At 43.4% G+C, this 16,246-nt stretch overlaps 1 protein-coding gene across 1 annotated transcript in view; it reads right to left on the bottom strand.

The window, feature by feature from the left end:
- Positions 1–16,246, bottom strand: part of LOC146179256 (calcium-activated chloride channel regulator 3A-1-like) — a 45,601-nt gene that overhangs the window by 10,750 nt on the left and 18,605 nt on the right. Inside the window, exons 4-8 of the mRNA XM_084578931.1 lie at positions 12,795–12,901; positions 11,340–11,513; positions 6,376–6,503; positions 3,750–3,864; positions 822–1,049 (exon numbers count right to left, since the gene is read on the bottom strand). Coding sequence (XP_084435057.1) covers positions 822–1,049; positions 3,750–3,864; positions 6,376–6,503; positions 11,340–11,513; positions 12,795–12,901 — 752 coding nt within the window. The remainder of the gene's footprint in view (positions 1–821; positions 1,050–3,749; positions 3,865–6,375; positions 6,504–11,339; positions 11,514–12,794; positions 12,902–16,246) is intronic.

Below are 16,246 nucleotides of genomic sequence, written 5' to 3'. Positions count from 1 at the left end.
GGGGAGGGGGGACGGAGTATGAGGTTTCTTGTCACCTCTTGATGGGTGTTTAGGTTTCTTGATGAAAAATATGTTTCAAGAACCCTGCTCTGCACTAAACCTCTAGCAGTAGTGGTTTACGATTCGGGACCACTTTCAAGCAGTGCAGTGGGCTACATGTAAAGCCTATATGTGTGCATGCGTGCGTGTATGTGTGTGTGCGTGTGTGCATGTGTGTGTGCGTGTGTGCATGTGTGCATGTGTGCGTGTGTGTGCGCGCGTGTGTGCATGTGTGTGTGTGTGTGTGTGTGTGTGTGTGTGTGTGTGTGTGTGTGTGTGTGTGTGTGTGTGTGTGTGTGTGTGTGTGTGTGTGTGTGTGTGTGTGTGTGTGTGTGTGTGTGTGTGTGTGTGTGTGTGTGTGTGTGTGTGTGTGTGTGTGTGTGTGTGTGTGTGTGTGTGTGTGTGTGTGTGTGTGTGTGTGTGTGTGTGTGTGTGTGTGTGTGTGTGTGTGTGTGTGTGTGTGTGTGTGTGTGTGTGTGTGTGTGTGTGTGTGTGTGTGTGTGTGTGTGTGTGTGTGTGTGTGTGTGTGTGTGTGTGTGTGTGTGTGTGTGTGTGTGTGTGTGTGTGTGTGTGTGTGTGTGTGTGTGTGTGTGTGTGTGTGTGTGTGTGTGTGTGTGTGTGTGTGTGTGTGTGTGTGTGTGTGTGTGTGGACAATCGTAAACTGTGATGGCTATTATGATGGCCCCTTCAACGACGAGGCCATACATATCACCCATAGTGCAGCTGTCCCCACCTTCGCAGAAAAGAGTAGCGCTACTTAAAAATTCTTAAAAAATTCTTGCCTCTAAAGCTCTTTCCAGGCCACAGCCAATGCAGGTGCTGCCTCCTGCGTTGAGCCTTTCAACGGCGTCCAAACATCCTTTCCTGGTGTTGACATTCACAGGCATCAGTGTGTGGTGTACTGCGGCGCTTGTTTCGGATGTGACAATAGCCAGACGCAATGACCCGTCCGGTATGTCATCAATGTAGCGTGCAGCAGCCTCCTGCAGAAACTCCATCCGGTTGTCGTCCTAGAGTAAGAAACGAAAGTTAAAATAAATGTCTTAATTGCAGTGTTGGTAAACTGTCATCTTACCGATCACTGTAGTGTGGATACAAGATTGCGTTTGTTCCATGGACAACACGCAGATATGCATTTGGCTTAGAAAGGCTAGATCCCGAAAAATTCAAGGTACATCCCCTCAGTACTGAAAAAGTGGACTGGGGTTTAAAACTCCAAATCAACTTTGTTTCCAACCTACAAGTTGGAGGTTCCCCAGCCAAAAAGCTTTCACAAACAGCTTGACTGGGCCTGAGGGCCTACAGGCAGCACCGCGCTGTAGATAAACAATTATACACACAGCAGAAATCAGAAATGAACAAATAGCAAATGCAGTGCTTACACTTCCTGAAGAGTTATGCAACAATATTTGAATATATTATATTTAATTTCAATAAAATTAAAAACCCAATAGATGCTAGCACATTATGACGTGAACAAAAGTTAATCGATTAAAAACCAATCAGTTGTCCGTCGGTCGAGTAGTGGTGCCAGTTCTTATTGGTCAGTGCTTTTATTTGGATCGCAGTAATATTCATTACCTCATCAGAACATTTGTTAATTCGTGTCTATATGTGTAAAGTCAATGTGAGTTTTAAGTTTATAATAAAGTGATGGTATGCTGTAGTCAATAGTGAACCAGCCATAATTTGTTCTTGTATGTGGCACTGGCTTTAGTTCCTTACGTAAGCTGTAAGCATGCAAGGGGCGGTGTGTATAATTTGGAATGTTATTTTTTGGATATTGAGAGACAGTTTGTAATCGTATAATTCAGTTGCTTTAAGCATATTATGTTTAGTAAACAAGGGATCAGTAAATAGCTGACTAGGATTTCCGTAAAACGTTCTCAAGAATTCGTGACACCATTATTTTGTGGTCGCTCGAGTTTAATTTAATTATGGATGGTTGTATCTCCCCAAACTAAAATGCAATATGGTTGGTTGGTTTGTGGGGTTTAACGTCCCAAAGCGACTCAGGCTATGAGAGACGCCTCGCTGGAAGTAATTCTTTAAGCTTGTAGAGAAAGCCAACTGCTTTACTTAGTTCTATGGCCAGCCTGCTAACATGGTTTTTCCACAACATGGTTTCTTCCAACCAGACGCCTAAAAATATTTCTGATGTCGCAAGCTGCAAAGCTGTATCTTGAAAATTTAGGACTAGCTCAGTGTCACAGGCTATGTTATGTCTGGTTTTATGCGGCCACTCTTCAAGTTTGATCAAATAATTATTTAGGACAGCGTTCAATTGGGTTACGGTTTGTGCGGAGAAAAAAAAAATGTTTATGTCAACAGCCTACATGACCTGTTTCGGTGAAAGAGGCAAATTGCGCATGTCATTATAAACAGAATGAACAACAAAGGTCCGAAGATAGAACCATGAGGTACACCATGTTTTACCGTTGTAATCGAACACGACGTTTTCACACTGTTTTCTGTCTGCGAGATAACGTTTGATAAGATCAAGAGCAACACCACCCGAGGCGATGGTGCTCTTAGCAGCACCCGAGGCTCTGAGCTATCGACCACACAAGAAACAGTGAAGAGCCTTTGAGCATCACGTCGTAAGGAGCCATACTTCACGAAACCTCAACTATAAGCTGGAGTTAACGGTGCACCACAAATTTGCCTCGCGCATTTGACTATACTGATACGTCGGCACGTTGATGCCCAAACCTGTAAGTGTATAGATACCCTTCATACGAAATCATAAGTTTTGCGACACACAAGTTTATCTTCCTTAGCCCACAGATGTATACGTTTATCGATTGATGCAAACTGGAATAATATATTTTGGCTATTGATTAAATCGATTGAAATTTTAATATTTCATTCCCAATGTATTGATAAAACGGACAATAATTTTACGACATCAGCGTATTCAGCCAGCGTACATATAGGGGGGAGAGTTAGAATATAACGAGAATGATTAATAGGTGACAAAGACAGCGCATCTAGATATAGTAAGCAATATAATGAACGTAATATATAGAGAAAATAAAGACAAAACTGTGACATGGAATTAGATATAGGTTTCTTCTAGCTCGAATTGCCACGAAAGCCTTGACTTCAGCTTGATATGCAACGCTTAGCACGAAAAAAAAAATAAAAAATGCTGCTCATCTGGGGGGCTACGTGAATCCCAAAGAAAAAAAAAAAGCACTTAGGAGCAGCGTATCAGGCTAGAGAAAATAAGTGAGGTTAGAAAATTTATAATGAAGGTCACGACAAAGAAGAGAGATAGAGAAATGAATGGTGGGAGCAGCCTAAAAGGGGGCGAATGAGAGCGAAAAACAAAGAATTCGTGCATCGTTCGTTCGTTACAACTGTCGGTTGCGTACAAAAAGCTTAACTATAAATGAGTAGCAGAGACGTTAGAGAATTGTGAAATGGTTAGGTGTGATATCTCTGAAATCATTAAAGATCTGCAATGTAGGCACAATCTTTCTAAATCCAACTGCCGCTCGGCAAGTATTTATTATCAGTGTCACAGAGTGAAGTGGAGACTTGCCTCCGATAGACATATAAGCTTTGAAATTTTAGCTATATATTTATTTCGACAGACTGTGCTTTATAATGCCCGCCCATTAAAGTCGCGCTTGATAGACATGAAGAAATTACACAACTAGGATCCGATAGGAGTTAATTTCTACGTTTAAAATTACGACGCTTACATCCATGCTGTCTGAGACGTCGAGTACAAGCACGACACGCTGAGGCAGGCCTTCCTTCTGCTGAGTCTCGTCGAAGGTCACGTGGATGCTCTTAGTCATGTCCGGCTCGGGTATCCTGCAGTCGTCGACGGAGGCAACGTGGTTTAGACAGTTTTCCACGTTCTTCAAATTTTCGGCTGATAATGACATCCTTACCTGCATTCTCGTCCAATATAGATACTGAAACCCATGCTCTTTAGCTCATATATAATAATATTTTATATCACAGTATATCTCATTTCGTCCCAATGCTAACAAAATGGATTTCTCGTGAATTCGTTCAAGCAAAACGTCTTGTTAAAAGGGTTCAACAGAGCATCAAGTCGAAACGAGCGCCAACTAATAAAACAACTGAGCTAGCAAACGCTATTTCAGTTTTTACACAAAACGCGAAAAAGCCAAACAACACTACTTTCAATTTAAGCTTCCTGATTTCCTTACCAATAACCCGCAACTGTTCTGGAAACATTTCAGCAGCGATAAAAGTCATGCCTCTCTTCTATCTGCCGGGGAAAGGGCTAAAAGGCAAATGCGCGTAATGATTTCTTCCACTCGATATTTATTGTGGATAACTGTTACACCCAATATAGAACTATACGACATTTCAAAAATAATCCCCTCATCATCCCCGACGCTAGCATTTTTATCCTCCTACTTGGGCTTGACAATAAGAACGCAACTGGTTTTGACGAAATTCTACGAAATTACAAATGCATTTTTAACACAATATGCCGAACCATGTAGAAGGTTCCTAGGCCTAATCTATCGTAAATCCCTTAGTATTTCTAGACTGTCAGATGACTGGATAATGACCAAGGTATTACTGATTCATAAATCAGACTGCACTTCCTTAGTTTAATTAGAATCAAGTATTAGGCCGACATCACTGTCGAGCACTGAATATATAGTTTCAAAGAATATAACTGTGTTCTCATAACGCCATAACTTATCACATCGGCATGGGTTTTGCCACGGCTTGTCAACAGTTACTCAATTAACAGAAATAGTACATGACCTTGCTTTAATTATTCATAATTGCACCCAAATTACAAATAGTTACACAATTTCGCTAAAGCTTTAGACCGCGTGTGTCATTCTAGACCTATCGCAAAATTTCGAGGTTTCGTTAGTGATGGGGAAATATTGGCTTGGATAGATTTTCTACAGCAACGATCACAATTCTTTTACACCACGTCAAATTCAAATCAGTACTAGTCACATCCGTAATTTCTCTAGGCTGTGTTCTTGGACCCTTTTTACTCCTTATCGTTATTAGTGATATTACTGACAATGTCAACTGTGAGATGAAACTTTTTCTGGCGATTGCATGATATACAGTGAAAGAAGAAGCCTCGAAGAGCGTGTCATTCTCAAGAGGAAACAAAATACTGATTGGTGCGATAACTGAAGGTGTCATCAAAACAAAGAAGTAACCAGGGAAAAAGAGCCTTCTTATTTTGTTAATAAAATGAATGACACTTCGCTTACCTTTGTAAGCGAGCACGCATATCTAGGTGTCACATTCTCCAACGATCTTAAATGGGGTGAAAACATCAGTAATATCGCTTCAACTGCATTACGCAAGTTATGGTTTCTTATAACATGTCTTCGACTTTTCCTTGCACAAACTAAACCTTCTATCTTATAGGATATTTATTAGGTCTCTACTAGGATATTCTAATACTGTTTGGTTTCTCCAGTCTCTAAGTAATAGTTCATGGCTTGAAAGAATACAGCGTAAAGCACGAAAATTCATTCACAATAGGTACAACCGAACGGATTCACCAACCGAACTAGCTGTAATATCTGGACTCGAAACAATATGAACAAGAGCGAAATTGTCGAGATTAAAATACTTCTATCAGTTACTGCATAACGCCATTAGCATCGACTTCTCACAGTATATTTTGTTATCACATAAGCGAGACTTAAGAAACCAGCACGCCTGTACGCCAACCGAATATTAATGTCACAGTCACATATTTCTTCCCGCTAACAACAAGCGAATGAAATCGCCTGCATGCATCTGTTGCTAACGTGATTCATTTTCAAGTTTTTGTTCCAAACTACATTAAATGGTTTGAACAGAAATGATCCGGTGACGAATTTCGCTTCCTTTTTTTCTCGTTCATTTCACTAAGTCGACGGCATGTTATCCCATGGTTTTCCTTCTTGAACTTTTTTTTTGTGATGTGTATCGTCTGTGCGGAGTTAGCACGACATTTTTAGTTTTTCTGTACTGCATTAATTGCCTAATACAGTATTTCTCTAGAGCTGCTTTGGCTACTTTCATCCCATTTTGTTAGATATTATAAATGTAAAGACCTTGTGCTATGGTTTAAACTTGAGATCGGCAGCACAGGAAATAAATAGATAAAAATAAAGAAATATATTCTCTGATAGATATGTTCATGCCAAAGTCACTGCCTAATGGCTAAGTGATTACTGTCTGTGCACCGCGACCTACGACTCCCAGTAAGGGAGCTCGACTTCGAAACATTTTAATTGCGAATGCCGTTCCTCTAGCGGCCGGACACATCCACTACCACATTGCTTGATTTAAAGACAAAAAAAAGAGACAACGTACTTCTTGAAGTCTTCATTGGCGCGGATCACCTCCCAAGTGGACTTGCCCTGGCAAAGCCTGTTCTGCTTGTTGGGAGCGAAGCGGTTGTGCCTGCGGGTTCCTGTGCTGGAGTCGCAAAACTGGCTGATCTGGAATAAGGATCGCAGTCAGGTAAAATATGCTAACGCGAGGAGGTTTTGCCAGTGTTCATCACTGTACGACTATTGATATCTGCAACCAGTCGGCTAGATGCCTGAATGCTGAACCCTGGTGCTTCGCGACGGACATTTTGGGACCGCACGTTTTTTCTCAATACTCACAAATAATATTATGCTGGAACTTTGGCGGCTTTGTCTACTGCGAAGGACAAATTAGACACAGGCTAACTCCTCAAAAAGAAGCTTTCTGAGCAAATACTTTCCACCGACTCATCTGCCTTACCCATTCTATAAACATGTCCATCCGTCAACGTCCGTCTGCCCGTCCGTACGTCAACGTCAACGTCCGTCCGTCCCTCTTTTAGAATCCAGGAATAAATCCAAAACGGCACCTCCCACATTCCTGCAATTAAATGCGTCTTGTGCCAGCTGCTGTCTTTCATCCGCCCAGCCATTTTCTGCCTCCCTGCTGCTATGTTTGCCTTCCCTTGGAACCTATAATAGTTGGTTATCGCTGATTACCATTCGTTATCCTCCCTTTGCATTATATGTCCAACCAATTTCGTCTTCGCAATTTTGACTAGGACCTCATTAATCGCGTGTGCTGCTTCATGAGCTCTGCTCTACCCCTTCCTTTTAATGCTACACTCATTATAATATTTTCAGAGTTCGCTGCGTTTTCCTCAAAATAATAACCACTGTATTCCTTATGGTTTACCATCCTTCCCTCAAGATAAGCATCGGTAAAGTACGGGTAGGGTCAAATTCTAAAGTTAAAGCTCAGCTACTTTGGTCATCTGATGAGAAGAGAGGAGTCGCTGGAGAAAGATTTGATGTTGGGAAAGGTTGAGGGTCGCCGGAGAAGGGGTAGGCAGCGAACGCGATGGTTAGATGGCATTCTCGAGGCATTGCAGATGAAGCTATGTGATGTTAAGAAGATAGTGCGAGACCGGAAAGTGTGGCGTGACATGGTCCATAGGGTCACGAAGAGTCGGACACGACTGAACGCCTGAACTGAACTGAAAGTACGGGTATTACACTTGCCTTTTGGAAATAAAGAATTCGTTTAGTTGAATACCCCAATTCCACTTTTGTATTAAGTGTTTTACTGTCCTCAGGCTGATGTAAGGTCACTACTTGCCCATAAGTACTGTTCGCGTCCAATCATAAATTGCTATTCCTTTCCTGGATTGTTGAACGTTATTGTACTGTGCTTATTCCTTTTGAACCGAGCCATTTCGCTTTGCTTGTAATTTTTCTCGGTCATGTTTCGCGGTTCGCTCTTTGCGTTGCTTAGCAAAGCGATGTCACGAGCGAATGAGCGGTTACTTAGGTACGGTACATAGAGGTCTATTTCTAGCTATTCTTAGTGCTCTCCTCTGAATACCTCATGTGAGCAAGCAAGGAATAGTACCGGTCAGATGGCGGCATCTTGCTTGGCACACGTTTTCGGATGCAGCATGAAATTGCCGGCCCTTGCTCTTCCCCAAGGTTATTTATACTTAGATTGCGCGTAGACACTTTTTTTCTGGCCAGTACGGTTGCGCTACTCCATCTTACAGGAGCTGTGCTGCGTGCGGACAGTATCGTTAAATTACTCTATTAAGGCGAATGCCTAAGCTATGTTGTGTCTGCAAAATTTGTAGCACGTGCAGCTATTTGGATCCTCTTGTTTCAGACTGGCAGATGGACATATTGTGGGCTGATCAGTATCTACAAGAAACTGTATTTGGACCTGCATAGGCTACTTTTGAACCGGCGTGCCTAAGAATCTTATGAGCCTGCTATTGCGTTATTGAGCACCAAATGCTGTTAGCTGTCGTTGACAATGACCTTGTGATCATGCTGAACCAAATCCGGGAGTCATCATCCGGGCACCGAAGCGGTCACATTCAAGCACCGAACGAAAGTGAACTGGTCGCGTTTTCCTCCCTCGTACAGCTAAATAAATTTATTTTTCAGTTTCTTCTTAATGCTTTATGAGATGTCGTCCAAGCTGTTTATTTAAAACGCGCTGAATTTTAGTTTGTCATTACTGCCAACTCAGAAAAAGAGGCACAATAATTTATTATAGAAAGAGACCACAACACAGGCGCGTATTATCAGATAGCTGTCAATAAAAACAGAAGAAACAAAAATTTCTTTTTCATATACAAGGCATGACGGAGCTTTAAAACTCAAGCACATGACCTAACTCACACGACCCATCCGCCAGCTAGCCACACAATCTGTTATTCTGATATTTCTAATAACGCCATGATAAAGGAAGGTACTACATGCACCAAACACTTCATTTTCCTCTGTTGCATGTGAGGAGCTTTTGAGGGAGTGCCACTCAATGGTAAGAGGAGCACTCGAGGAGGGGAGGGGCGCTGCGCGGGCGGACAATGGCTTCGGCGTCGTCTCCAAGTGTGGCACCACAGTCTCATGTCCGTAACCATTTAGTGCTTGCATCTACTCTCCTTTACTGGAGAGGCAGTAATTTATTCATACATGGGTCTGTATTGGTCAGAATGAATAGTCTACAGTGTTTGGTGAAGTATAAATTGAGTGTGGGCCACTTGGTTCAAATGTCTTCCTAACACGCGAGCCTAGGAAAGAACTGAGGAACACTTAAGCTACTCCTTATTTTAGTGTTTTCACGCGAAAACTTTAGTAGTTCCCGTAAGCGGTTCCTCTTGCGCGTTTAGCCATTTGTGCACACTCACCCTTCATAGACATGCACTTGCATTGCACTCCGATCGAAGCATACCACTGATAATTAAAGAGGTCGGTTCAAATATACCTCTGTGTCATATCTTGTAGCATGCTCAATACCTGAAGCTTTCAGGACCACGGATAAAAATTTAAGTCAATCCGTCAAATCTATCGCATTTTCTTTCATTTTGTTCATTCTTGCAAGATGGTGCTGGATTTCTTAATTGTTGCTTCTGTAATCACGTACGTACTCATTCTTGTGCAGTTTATGTGAGACTTCCCACTGCCCGAACACCATAGTACGACAATTTTCCCGAATATCGCATAACAATTGCGGGACAACCGTTATTCCTATGGGGAGTTCCTAGTCCTAGACCTGTAGTCCTAGAGAGAGGTGGTGCCATACGATTCGTTGTTGCTTATAGTATACATCTGCTAGTCATGTTGGAGGCCATCTTAATATAGAGATTTGAAGCGACTAAAGTTTATGCCTTCGAAAGTCTCTGATTGTAACGTAATCGATTGGGATTGTGAGTGATTGTGATGTTGTCGTTCGTAGTAGAGTTTCGTGTTATGGCATACAATATGCCTTTGCCTACATCATACATCTAATCATATCAGAGGATAGCTAGAGACATGGGTTGAAACTGACAACATATATAAGTGCTACCGTATGTCAAGCCAAACTTTCAGTGTGAAGAATGACAAATCACGTCCTTTACTCAAGGCCCACGGAAAACAGAATACCAGAAAAAAATTCCTATGCTTCCCAAGAACATCACTTAAAAGCATTTAACCTGTGGAAAGTTCCTAGCGATACGCATAAGCAGCGTTACTCAGAAAATCTGACGTCGTCATTGTCCTCAGTATTATGAGCAATCACCTGCAAGGCGCTGCAAGTGTTAGCTGGCAGCTGGCATGACTAAGCACTGATTCTTGGAAGCTTTGTGCTCCTAAACGACGCCACATTATATCAGAAATTTTAGAGCAGCTGCCAACTCGGGGTGCTCAGTTCGAAGTTTAAAGTTGAAATAAAAATAAACTTGCTCTCCTCTTTGATGTCAAGTATATGCCCGCTAACGACGGAGCTCAATCGCGTCATACGTTTAAAGAAGGAGCTTAAATGTCCCGTATTTTTTCCATAGCCAAAATTTCATCTAAATTGATGAAAGTACTCCTGAGCCCGCCACAATAACAAAGCCTAAGAAAAGGAGACTTCACGTTATCAGCGATTGATGAGAAGGTTACCTTCCATATAAAATATTAAACAGGAAATCCTTTAATGTGAGCCACGAATTCGCAGCACACCTAACTTGTGGGTAAAGTGTCTTCACAGGACAGTTGCTACGTGAGGGTAACATCCCAATTATCCGAAAAAGTTTAGATGGAATTTTTCGCCATCCATTGGCAAACGCTGATGCTCAGGCAGACACTTTGCATCTCGAAGCGCTAGCACAGCGTAGAACAGGATATGATGATGGCAGCAACAAGGGGACAATAGAGTGAGCTGTGGGAGATAGTGGCTTATCTGTTGTGGCCAAAAATACAAAGCTGGTCGGCTCCCCTTCGAAAAAAGTCACTTGGACAAAGTTACTTGGCGCTCCCGAGAGAAAACAGGGCTAACTGCCGGAAATCCGAACCAAAGACTGTCAACGTGATCCTTCTCCGCAACCTTACAGTTTAAATCTGTAGGAACCGGTGTCATGAATAGGTAATGGAATTGGAAATGGCCGTCGCATGCAGTCTCTGTAACAACTATCCTTCATAGATGAAAGCTATAAGGATTAATGAATCGGTAAGTTCCCTCTACTGCTCTAACCTTTTCATTTCACTTCCTCAATGCAGGCCCCTCCTTGAAAAAGGAAAACGTCATGCTGACGTTCGAAGACTGGCTGCCCACTTGAAATTACGCGCAGACTTCCTACATTCAAACAAAATCTGACTGGTGGTCACGTGTCTATAAAAGATAGTTATGTACACCTTTCCCGTAATCCGATTACCCAATCAAATACCCATTAACTAATTGGCATCCTTTTAAATAATTAAACGACGATAGATGTATCAGGAGGACGGCCACAATGTCTCTGGCCAATGCGTCGTGGCTGCAGATGCAAGTCAAGATATACTTGCATTGTTCTGGTACGGCATGAACATGATGGATGACTCGACGAGGGTCTTTCTTGGCATCATGATCTCCACCGTACAGTTCTTGGAGAGCTGGCAATTCGTGTACATCATGCATTTTTCACCACTTTTGGTCGTGGCCCGGAAGCGAATCTCCTGAGAGCACGAATTCAGCCTCACCTTGGAGTATGAAGGAAAAGAAAAAAAAAGAATAATAAGATGTTTCAACTGAGCGCCTTCGATTTCAAGACGATGTGTCGACTGCAAACTATTGAATCACTCGACTGCAGAAGCAGGGCTGCTATTTTCACAATAAAGGTTAAACTTTTAAGCTATACGCTGCTTGTTACAGAAGGTAGAGAACAGCGTTGGAAAAGCAGAGAACAGCGTTGGAAAACGGGTCAAGACAGCACACGACAGACAGCTCCGCTATTGCGGTAGCAATTTTTCAAAGACCTCTCGATTTTAAGACTTTGTAGAATACGGGGCTAATACGAAGGTGGTGAAAAACACGTGACTGACTCATCGCTAATGTGCTCTATTCTGCAACGAAATATGGTAGAAACTTGTGATATAAGTCTGGAACAGATTACACTTACTCAGGTGCCTGAGATTACGCTGACGTCGCCCGCATTAAGAACTTGCATGAGTAGCAGAATAGTCATAGCCACTGCGCCGTGGGCGTGCACTGTAGGCTTTACAACTTATACTCATGTACATTTCTGATCTTGGTTTAAAATATTTTGTCGCAAACCTTTCCGCTTCATTGTGCTCTTAGTTTTGATTAGATATTAAGGCACTTTATAGCGATATTTGGCTTTCAGAGCTGTGTCTGCATTAACCGGAAAACAACAAAAAGGTCATCTCTCCGCTTCAGCGTATTCTTAGTTCTGACGCGACATTTGGAAGGTTTATTGATGATCTTATGCTTTTTGGGCTGTATCATCACCCAGAATCATCTGGGAGAAGGCGGTTATATCAAAAAGGTAATCTTCGAGATAGACTAGTGTTCTTTCCAAACTCAAGTTTTAATGAAAGGTTCTTTATTTCAGGTAGCAAATTGTTTGCGACGCAAAATATTTACACTCGTCTTATTGCGCAACCAGCGTTTTATTTGTTAATGCGGTATATTTGAACATATCAGCTGACGTGGTTTGTTACAAGTGTAGTTTTATTGTGTGTTCAAGGTTTTCACTCCGAAATATATGAAATCAGTGCCTCTAAGACTGTCATCAGCAGAAGAACGCTAGCACACTGCTTCTGCGTGATAATGACCTGCTTCTAGGTTGATAACTGAGGCTGTTGATTGTTTATATCGGAAAAACACACCTTAATCAAGATCGTACCAGGTTTGCCGCTCCCCTTTTGTATGCCGTCTTTCAGAAGGTCTTGTAAGTGTATGTTTTCGCAACATTTTTATCACAGACTTGCTTTCGTCTCCACGTTTTTAACGGCACTCACCTTGTTACCGTCGCAATAGGTGAGGGGAAATGTGTCGTCGTCCTGGCTTCCGTACTCGTCGAACACGCCATACCGGTAGTGGGCCCATTCGTGCACAAATACGTAGGCTGTAAGGATGAAATGGCGATGAAAAATGGTGCAATTAGCATGTAACTTACCACAGTTGGTAGAACCTCCAATTAGTGTCATTTCCCTCTAAGGAATTTCATTTTTATCCTTTAAGTTTTATATAACTGTCTTATGTGGCAAACTGCATTATTAAATAAATGACAACAAGCTGCTGGGCAGCGAGCTAGAGCAGTTAGGCTTATCGCCAGTGTCAGTATGACTGTTTTCAAAGTGCAGTAATCAAATAGAAAAACATTTATTAGTGACAGAATATGGCTAGCCCCCCTGGATTCTCCTGGCTCGCAGAATTAAGGGGAATGGGGATGGAGCCGTTTCAGATGGTGGCGCCTGGAGGTCTTGTGTCCCGGCTGCCTCTTCCTCCAAGCAGATGGTTAGAAGCTGGAGCTAAGGGTCCCAACTACGCAGCAAGGTATTCCAGGTTGCTCTACTATTTATTTTGTGCGCTTCCTCGTTAGAGTGTGAACATTCTAAAATTATGTGATCGAGGGTCCCTCTCTCATCACAGTTTTTGCATTTATCATCCTGTGGGGCTTCGCAGCCCCTTTCAGTGCTTTAAACTCCGCGCGCATTTTCCTATTTGTATTGCTTTTGCGCGGGCAGCGCTAGTGCGCATGAGTGAACAGCCAATCTTGAGGGCGGGTTGTTAGCGGCGAAAAGACGAGAGTAGATAAGGGAGTCGAAATTAAGGCGCGGGGCCTTTTGCCCTGGCGGGGAGGCCAAAGCGGGGAGGCCATCGAGCGTCACGAGCCATCCGGGCATGCACGGATGACGGAAAGAAGACCGGAGGCACGAAGATGGAAGGAGTGCCTGTAGAAATGGCCTAGGCTTATTTGCGTGAGCTGTTGACACGAGAGAAGCAATGTCGCTTGGGCCGCAGCTAGTGCTTTGGCGCCATCGCTCGCCCTGTTCGCGCCGCAGTGTGTTTTGTTTGCCGCGGTGAAGCCCTGACCCTCGTTCGGTTTTATCCTTGGCAATGTATTGTCGTGCTGGTCGACATCATGTCTCCAGCGCAGTGGCGTTTCTTTTGTTTGTACCTTTTATTAAATGCTTTTGCATTTGTCCGGAAATAAACCAGTGTTTACAAGAGAGACTGGAACTAATTGTCACTAACTGGCGAGGCCATGGCTCGCGGACTCCTGTTCTGAAGGCGAGGCCTTCAATACCTAACCTGAAAACCGGGTGCGGCCACGTGTAGGTTTGCAATCGTCTCCAGGGGCGGGGGGAGGGCAGTCTGCGTTTCAATCTATAATGCTGCATATTCTTTCCATATTTTAGCAGGCGTTCTCCGCTCCCTCGGTCGCCAAAGTATGTCCTCGTTTCTTTGTTCCCGGTGATGGCTGCGTGAGCCGATGTCCAAATTATCTGAACTTTCCTGGTCAACGTTCTCTGGTCTAACATTTGGGCCGCAGCGGGAGAGATTCTCCCCTTACTAAAATTTTCGATAGACGTTTTGCGGTCACTTATTACTTGTTGTGCTTACGTTCATAAGCTAGCCAACGCTATCGCAACTTCGGCAGCTTCAAAGCTCTGCTCGCGCAGGATGGCGGCCGCCATGGCGTAACATCGGCCTTTGACGACAGCTGCCACCATGATGCCACCGCAACCTCCGGTGGCATCCACCTAGGCTATCGCACCTTCCGACATTTCTCCGATTATAATTCCTAGAGCCTTGGCTTTGTTTTGCCTTCTGCCTTTGTTGTGTTCCGCCGGATGCATGTCTTTTGACACGAGGGGAATTCCAACTTTGTACAGGATAACTCCTCCTGTCTCTGTTGCCCAGAGTATTTCGATTTGAGAGGTTCGCATGGCCTCAGCTAGTTCTGTAAATGATCTGCGCACTCCTAGAGCTAGCATCGCTTTCGTGGGTATGCATATGGATAGTCTTAGCACTTTTGCTGATGCATTTCCTCATTAGGGAATATAGTTTTGCTCTTTCCGCAATTTTTAAATTACGGTACGGTGTGGCGTAGCTTTTCCGGCTTACGACAGCTTTTCTTAAGCTACGTCTTCAGTTTTCTCTTTTAATCCTCAATCTTTATAGGCCACTAGCCTGATTAGACTCTGCATCATGTGACGCTCCGGCCTCTTGATATTCTCGACATTGCGACAATGCGACTGGATTATCAGGCCTAGGATTCTGATTTGCTCAACCTTTCTTACGTGTGTACCGTCCACATTAATGTTTCTATCCGAGGTTGCATTGTCCCTTAGGTGCTTCGAACTATATATAAAGAGTTCGGAATTTTTGTGGTTGTAAAAGAACGGCTGATTGGGCAAGTTGGTGAACCATGATATGCGTACGCAACAAAGACGAGACAAAGAGGAGATGTTGACAACGACGGCTCAGATGATTGGCAGGCCAACGACGGTGGTTGGCCTGCCAATCCTCTCTTGGCCGCAAAGTAAAAATTTCGTCAGTGGCGATTTGAAGCAGATTTAGTCGAGCGGCTGCCCCGGTTGACCAATAGCGTGTTATCGTAGGCGTACATATTAAATTACAGTCCCTCAAGCTTTGCTACTTTGCCGAGGAGTTCTATCATGGTCACGTTGAAAACTAGAAGGAACAGCAGAGACGCCTGTGATGTGCCCTGGCTTCCTAGTTCAATCGTGGGGGGAGATTCTGAAGGTTGAAATCTCAAGCGAGCAGTTCTGCCCGTCAAGAAATTCCTGGTGTACGTGTGTGTTTTGGTACATACGTCTAACTTGTTCAGTCCTTCTAGCATTGCCTCATGTTTCACATTATCATGAAATTTTGTGAGATCTAGGTCCAAGTTTGTCTGTGCGTCCTTTGATTTTGAGTCTATTATATTTATGTCGCGTTTAATTTGGAGCATGTCGTCCTGCGTACAAAGGTGAGGTCTGAAGCCGCTCATCTCATTTGGCCACAGTCTATTCCGCCCCATGAACCCTATTAGTCCGGTCTGGAAAGCGGGTTCACTCAATCTCCCTACGTAGGAGGTTAGGAAGGTAGTCCTAAATTTGCCAGTTGGGGAGGCTTCCCGGATTCTGGTATTAGAATGATTTTTGCTGTTTTGCACTGCTGTGGCAGCTCGCTTTTTTCCCAGCATTCCTGCATACACTCCGTTATGTGCCTAATGGAGTCGCCGTCTAGGTTTCTTCACGTTTTGTTCTTTACCCCGTCTGGTCCCGAATTCGTTTTGAGTCTCACGGTACCTGCCCTCATCTCAACCTCCGCATGTTTGCTGTTTCGCTGTTCATTTTGTTGTAATCGGGGAGGGATGTAGGCGAGGTAACTCCCACGTATGTTTCTATTACGTTTTCATGAAGTCCTCGTCGTCTTCATCGTACGCGCGCCTAGTATT

Source organism: Amblyomma maculatum, chromosome 9 (genome assembly GCF_055883805.1).
Source record: "Amblyomma maculatum isolate TAMU_Amacu chromosome 9, ASM5588380v1, whole genome shotgun sequence".
Taxonomy (NCBI): Eukaryota; Metazoa; Arthropoda; class Arachnida; order Ixodida; family Ixodidae; genus Amblyomma; species Amblyomma maculatum.
This window is presented reverse-complemented; position numbering and strand designations above follow the sequence as displayed.